At 52.6% G+C, this 7,301-nt stretch overlaps 1 protein-coding gene across 1 annotated transcript in view; it reads right to left on the bottom strand.

Moving 5' to 3' along the window:
• PLEKHM2 (pleckstrin homology domain containing, family M (with RUN domain) member 2) overlaps positions 1-6,551 on the bottom strand; it is a gene marked incomplete at its 5' end in the record, with an annotated part of 14,228 nt that extends 7,677 nt beyond the window's left edge. The window contains 6 exons of the mRNA XM_009704589.1: positions 1,689-1,748; positions 3,838-4,024; positions 4,534-4,621; positions 5,164-5,263; positions 6,187-6,296; positions 6,445-6,551. Of these exons, the coding sequence (XP_009702891.1) occupies positions 1,689-1,748; positions 3,838-4,024; positions 4,534-4,621; positions 5,164-5,263; positions 6,187-6,296; positions 6,445-6,551 (652 nt within the window). The remainder of the gene's footprint in view (positions 1-1,688; positions 1,749-3,837; positions 4,025-4,533; positions 4,622-5,163; positions 5,264-6,186; positions 6,297-6,444) is intronic.
• Positions 6,552-7,301: the final 750 nt, after the last annotated feature.

The following is a 7,301-nucleotide window of genomic DNA, read 5'->3' as shown; positions in this document are numbered from 1 at the left end:
GCTGAAACGCCTGCCCTGCAGCGTGGAGGGTGTGAACTCTTGTCAAGGGAGATTTTGAATGTCTACGTTAAAGGGAAAATAAAACGTTTAAAAGCTGTTTCAGCCCCAGGCTTCTAGCCCGTATCACCAAAATGAACGTCACTTCTTTTGCCTAAGCCCTGCTGGTTCTGTTGAGACAAAACAATCTTTATCCAAAACACAGAATTTTACCCCAAAATGCATTTGCTGAAAACAGGGAACTGCCCCAACTTTCTTAACCTCTTGCTCTGCGTACAAACGGCAAGGAATGCATCAGTAAGCTAACCTGGCCGGGTTAGGATGAAAACTTTGCTCCGGCCGAGGTTTGCTCAGCACACAGTAACCCGGTCCGGAGCAGCGGTGGATCGCACTGGCACCGCTTTGCAACCGGGACCTGCACACGGGAGCTGTGCGCGCCTCCGAAAGCTGGAGGGATCTGCCTCCAGCATCCCTTGGCTTCTCCCAGCCTGCACCCAACGCCCACGGTTAAGTTGTTCGCTGGGTGTTGGGTTTAGAAATGTGGTTTGTACCCTCTACGTGGACACTCAAGCTTCGGGGACAGGTTAAACCGTCTCTGTGAGCATGTCTGCGCGTGGGGTAAGAAAGAAGAGGAGAGGGAGCGTGTTAGAGCCCAAGAGCAATCCACATGGAATTCAGGCAGAATTTCCCCAAATATTCAGGTGGTACCGGCCAAGGCAACGTGGACCCAAGGCTCCATCCAGCTTTTAGCTGCAAAGGACAGAGCATGGGTGTTTCCTCTGGGGGTAAAGCAGAGAGGTCTCCTGATCCCGTGACGTGCAAAGGATACACACAGGGACTGCATGTCGAGGAAGGAGAACAAGTTCCTCTAAAATGGGCACATGCTCTTGACCATAAAGGCCAGACATAGCTGATAAGCTGGTTTTAAAAGCGGTAAAATAAATAAAAAAAAAAAAGTAAAAAGAGAAGTGTAGTGACCCAAACTGAGCACAGCCATGTGCTAGACGTTTTGACACAGGAGAGTATGGTCCAAGGAAAACAAAACCTCCCAAATTAATCCCCACAAAGGCCCAAAATGAAAGAAAGCAGAATTAATTCAGCTGTTTCCCAGGGCTTTCAGGAAATCAGTGAAGATGAATCAGTTTTTCAGTCAGCACCCTGCATGCTTTACCCCAAAGAGGAAATCTACGGCGTAAGGTCAGCTGGCACGTCATGCTTATTTTGGATGGCCACTGATCCCTGCCTGCCAGCTTTGCGGCGGGGGCGATTTTGCAGCTTTTCTTTTGTAACCTGGTATAAAGGCTCCTTTATCAACACAGGCCGTAACGTATCGAGCAGCCACAGAACCGCACTCGAAACTCCAGCCTCGCGTCTGCTATGCCGAGCGCCGGGGCAGACACGTCCAGAAGACACGGAGGCATGGGCAGAGGCAGGAAAACATCCTCTGCTCCGGGATAGACGGCCAGGTGAGCGTGCCTGCATACACCAGGAGTTGGGGAAAGCTTTGCACAGATGAGACACACAACCTCCCACCTTGGGGGATCTTTTCCGCTCCTTTCTACCTCTACCGAATTCCATCAAGATGTGGTGGTTGCTTGTTAAAGAAATGAACCGGGAAGCATGCAGCAAGCTTCAGGTGATAGCAATGCAGAGAGAAAACAAAAATGTTGTAACAGATGAGTATGTCCCACCTTCCCAGTCTCTGCTGGGCATGGTCTGCATTGCTGGAAAGACATCTCCAAAATCATAATCTACAAAAACGAGGGATAAAACTCAGGATTAGAAATACAAGTAGTGGGGAGGGAGGGGGGGCAGGGGAGAGTGTGAAGGGGATTTGGGGAGGGAGATGGGAAAGGAGAGAAACAAAACAATCTTCCACCGGTATCTGAAACGCATGAGAAAATAGTTAGGGAACACGGATGCAGATGGAAACCAGCTGCACTAATGGTTACTTCTGCTGGACGTTTGCGTTGTGGGAGCTACAACGGGACCAGCGAAGGATGAAGGCGCCGTTTACGCAAGCTGCCAGAAAGCTAAAACAGAAAAACAGTCGGTGGCACGTATCTAATCAGGGAACCCCTTTCTGAATGAATTTAATTTATCTGTGCCTCAGTTTCCCCACTTCACCCTTACCTCCCATAGATACTATGATGTTTGACTCATTAATGCTTGCAAAGCCAGGGGTCTGATTAAAGGGAAAAACTTGTCCTCTGATCCTAAAATCCCCAGCTCCACCCACACTCCCAGGGTAGCGAGATGCTCCTGTTGAAATGATGAGCAGTGAAACAGTTATTGAAGTTAAATCCCTCCGCGCCGCAGGAACAGCGACAGTGCCTGCCCTCCTGGGCTCCACCTCCACCCTCCTGGTCCCGCAACAGGGGACGGCATTTCTACATCAGCACCAAACCCCTCTACGCATGGGGAAACTGAGACACAGATCACAACTGCCGCCCAGACACATGGAATAGCTTGTGATGATGTCAAAACCAAAATCCAGCTCCAAAATCTCCTGGATCTCTACTCCAAACCTCTCTTCTCTTGAGCATTAAGCTTCCATCCACCCAATGGGTTGGAGAGCGTAGCCAAACCCAAGTGGCAGCCCTCGCCCAGTCAAAAGGGACAGGTAGGAGATGTGCTGGCACCAAGACATTTCTGCTGAGGGAGGAACAGGAACACAAGCCCAGTGGGGCAGCAAGCCCTGAAACAGCTGCTTATGCCAAACCTCTGGGGACAGAGAAGCTTCTTCCAGTGACTTTTACCGCTAGGCTCCTCGTGCCGTCTCCAACCTACCTGGGATGCTGGGGCTCTGCCCTAAGCAAGCCCCCGAAAGCAAACCCTTTCACGCTTACAGCACGAGCGCAGATGTCGTGGGTGAGCCCAAAACAGCGCTGTGCTTCAAAGCCCTTCGCCGAAATGATGCCAATGCTCATCCCAGGCTGTTACTTCTCAGCATCTTTAACGCGTGCAGTTTCCGTCTTGCAACTGGCGGACCCTTGTCTCAGAGGGAACCCCTGGGTGGACTCAGTCCTGAATTCACTGCATCCAATTAATGGCATGCTATTCCAGAACCCCCCGATCTCGTTTTGTTCGAACTGACATCGAAAAAGGAACAGGGCCAACGTATTTCGGATTAGGAACAGCAGCAGCAGAACCGTTCCTTCATGGAAGGTGCTTCATGCAGCGTAACAGCTCCTTGCTCCAGCCTGAAGCAAGTTACGGGGGCAGGCACAAGGTATACATCTTCTCAGTTCATCAGGAACAACATCCAGCCCTCTCTGACAGGGATAAGGGGGTCAGTACGACAACTTCTCTGGCTGCTCAAGATGCACAAAGAGGAAAAATCAGCACTTCTGAGACCATTGGCTGCTTTTCCCTCAGACTGCGGGACATGGAGAAAAGACTCTGGAAACTATTCCCCACCACTTCCAGTGTACTTGGGTGTCTGGACCGCAAAACAAGCAGTTAAAAAAGGACCTCTGCAGCCCTGCGTACCTGCTCTGAACTGGAAGCCACGTTCAGATACAGTCACGGCTTTTGGTCCCCGGGGAGATTTCTCCAGTTCTTGCACAAACACATCCCCCAGGATGGAAACGTGGCCTGCGAAGACTAGCAGGGAAGGTCCTTCTCTCCTGGTCTGAGGCAAAGGGGCTGTGCACCGCTTAAATCCCAGCACCTCAAGACAGGAGAAACGCACAGCCTAACTGCTGGATCTCTTGCTTTGGTCTCTTCCAGCCCAACATTTGCTACCTCGTTCGGCGCCTTGTCCGGTCCAGCAGCTCAGCCGAAGGGGATGTGGGAGCACGCAGCCCTGACTGCACCCGTCTCCGAAAAACCACTGACCTTCACTGGATGGAGCGATGGCACTGTCGTCCCATTCCAGGTTGGTGGAGGTGACCGAGTTGAAGGAGTTGAGGGACAGGCTGTCGGAGCCGTGCACGGAGCTGGGCAGGCGGTCCTCAAAGTCTAGCAGGTACTGAGGTTTGTAGTAATCTGGCATGTATGGGGCCAGATCCAGGTAAGGAGCGTCCTGCAGAGCAGAGAGCGTGGGCTGAGTCAGGCTCTGAGTCACCACACACAGTTGTTAACGCAGTCGAGACGACGGGACTGTCCTTGCACGTCCTCTGCCTGCCCATTTCTGCCGCCTCTCAGAGGAAACTCGGCAGCCCCACTGCGACAGCGAGGGTTCGCCAGTGGCTTTATGTTTACCTGGAGGGACTCCAGCGTTTCGTACCACACTTGCAGAGCTCAACTCCTTTATCCCCATCAATCTGCCCCGCAGCTGGCTTCCCCGCACCTGCCTCGCTCCTCTTCTGAAGAGTGCAGAGGACTAACTGAGCAATCGGAATAAATCCCATTGCTGGCTCTCCAAAGACACCAGCCTAGAGCCTTTCCTAAAAGTGGCAGCTTCAGGTTTTCAGCTGAAGGCCAACAAGAAGGTACACCCTGGATGAAGCAGTGGGGCCTGTCACACCCAGGATTCCCCCCGCTCCACATACCCGCTCTCCCGGAGCCAAGAGAAACAGATATAACCCTCACCAGATCCAAGTCAAAGCGAATGAACTCCAGCCCAGACACCAGCGTTAAGAACAAGGTCAGATGATCGTGACTGCAAACCAGGGCGTTCCTGCAGCATGGATAAAACAAAAGAGCTTTAGAGATGTGGGAAAGAGAAGAAACAGCTACAAGCACCCTTCTGTTTTCTTGGTGGCGCGTCTCCGAGCTACTGCATAAACGGCCCCAGAGCTGTGAGCCTGCTGTTTGCCTCCTAAGAGCAATGGCAGAGCTTAAGAGCAGATACGTGTGGCTCAGAGCACTCAGGCATCCGCTCCGTGCTGTCCCCAAACCGAGCTACAGCCGGATTGCCAGGCATTCACCAGAGCTGGGTCCCTGGACAAGAGCTCAGCAGCTTCTTGGGAAACGTGGGAGAATATAAAGGGTACAGCTGGGACTGGGAGTAAAAGCAGTACCTAGGAGAGATGCTTATGTAGGATAGTGCATCCACATCTGGGACCTTTAAATTAATGATGCAAAACCTCTGCAAAACCCAAAAAAGAAAAAAAAATCAGACCCTGATCAACTGCTTGTTCTCCACTGGCAAACTAGGGCTGGCTTCTGAGAAGAAGGGATGCCAACCGGTGCCCAAACAGAAGGCGCTGGGATACTCACTTGACATAGTACTTGTGCAGCAGGCTTAGGTTCTCCTGGAACAGCCTCAGATAGCTCTCCAAGGAGTTTTCGTTGAGGGCCAGGTACAGCCATGCCCGGCCTGAAAACAAAGCAGCAGAGAGCTTTATCTGTGGGGAAATGCCTGTGAAGTGAAGCAAGCCTAGGAATAATCACGAATCAGTTAAAACACATCAGATCGTTCATTCGCATTTGTGCCATTTCAGGGGAGCAACTGACCGTTGGGGAAATCTGGGGGGAAAAATGCCAGCGGGAGATGAAGGGGCAGATTTGTGATGGGAATAAGAGACTGTGTGGTAGCTGGCTGACCAGCAGACACACGAGCGTGTCTCTCTGGTCAGACGGGAGCCCTGCTGGCATTTCCAGTAGGGATCAGGAGACAGAAGAGATAGAGGGAGAATTGCTCTAAATCAGCACAGGTGCAATTTGAGATATTACACAAATTCTGGTGCAGAGAGAGGTGATGGTGGAGTCTGTGCTCAGCTCCGCTCTCACCGGTACGGGCTTGGGAGATGAAGGGCGTTGGGATAATCAGGCAGAGAAGAAGTCTCTGGGCACCGTCCCGTGTCAAAAGCAGCCTCGATGGTCCCAAACATCCGCTACAGGGAACTCGCAGCAGGGGATAAGCGGCATCGGGCAAACGACAGCTACAGCAGCATGTTCTGGGGCGAGAGAGGTGATGCCTCCCATCTGCCAGAAACCCCTCCCGAGAGCAGAGCCCAGATCGCTTTGTTTTCATGGCAGCAGAAGCAGGGCTACATCTCCAACCCAACACCTGATCCTGAGGCACGGTGCAATTGTTTCTAGAGCTGTCACGCGGTTACGGCAGGACGCCCACCTCCTTGGCCTGAGCCAAGCGACCCCGGCTCAGTGGGGAGCCGCCTGCCGGCTCCCTCCATCTGCGGGCAGCCCCAGCCCTTGAACACGCGGCCCTTGTCTGGGCCTCCTGCGCTCCTCAAACCCCGGTTTGCCCTCAGAGCCAGGGCAGCGCCTGCGAATACTCACTGCGTCCCAAGTTGGTGGCCACGTGTTGAAGCACTTCTATCTGTTTGACGGCTTCCCGGCGGGTGAAGTGAACGACCAGCACCCAGTAGCCCGAGGAAAGATCTTGCAGGCTGGAAGAAGAAAGAAGTCCAGAGGAAGGTTAAGCAAGGGCTTCGTTACCTCCATCCCAATTATCGCCTAGATGGCTTCCCCGTGCTGAGGCTATACGCTAGGCAAAGCGTGGTGAAAAGCATCCCAGCAGGCAGGCTCCGTGCTTACCCATAGAGCAGAGCATGGTCCAGATGTTCACAGAGCCGCTGCAGGACCTTGTCATGGTTTCTGATGGCCGGCGTCTCGTCTTCACAGGCAGCAAAGTAGCTCTGCAGCTGCAAAAAGAAGAGATGGCATGGCTGAAACGCCCTTCTACAGCCCACTGAGGAGGCAGATGGAGATGCCAACACACTCACAGCCAGCATTAAACAGCTTTTTAAAATCTCTCAGCTTGCTAAACCTCGGTGCAGGTTACTTACAGGGTGTAGCAATTGGTTTTAAGAGTACCCTAAAGGCAGTAACTCATAGGGAGAACCTCACTCACGAAGACTCATCCACGTTTCAGAGACAGGCTGCAACTGCAAAACCAACTTCCCTGTTTGCTGAGCAGGCGGGCCGGGCTGCACAGCATCCTCCTCTACAGCCAACACTACAGCGGGGTTTTGGTCGTTTCTCTGCAGCTTTTTTTCAAAGCTGTTCAGAATAGAAATAAATCAGAGCTCTGGGCTCTGTTTCTGGCTCTGCCACGGACGAGTGCCCTCCTCGGTCTCAGGGTCTTGCCGTGGGAAACCCTGGTTGGGGAGAGACGTTGCTTCCAGGTATAAAAGATGCTCCAAGTCCAGGAGCCTCATTCTTCTGGCACGCACGCTCTGTGCTAAATCTGTGCGAAATCTCAGCAGAATTTTGTCATCCCAGGAAGAGATGGAAGTTTTATTGTTACAGGCGGCTCAAGTAACCACCGCAATCCTGGCTATTGATGCCACGCAGCTAAGAGCTGCCCCAGACCTTCACACACAGGCTGGCACGGACTCGGAGGGTGCAGAGGGCAGCGCAGATACGGACAGAGGCACGTGCATATGGGACAA

The sequence above is a fragment of the Cariama cristata genome, unplaced genomic scaffold, assembly GCF_000690535.1.
Source record: "Cariama cristata isolate BGI_N322 unplaced genomic scaffold, ASM69053v1 scaffold38057, whole genome shotgun sequence".
In the NCBI taxonomy this organism is placed as follows: domain Eukaryota; kingdom Metazoa; phylum Chordata; class Aves; order Cariamiformes; family Cariamidae; genus Cariama; species Cariama cristata.
This window is presented reverse-complemented; position numbering and strand designations above follow the sequence as displayed.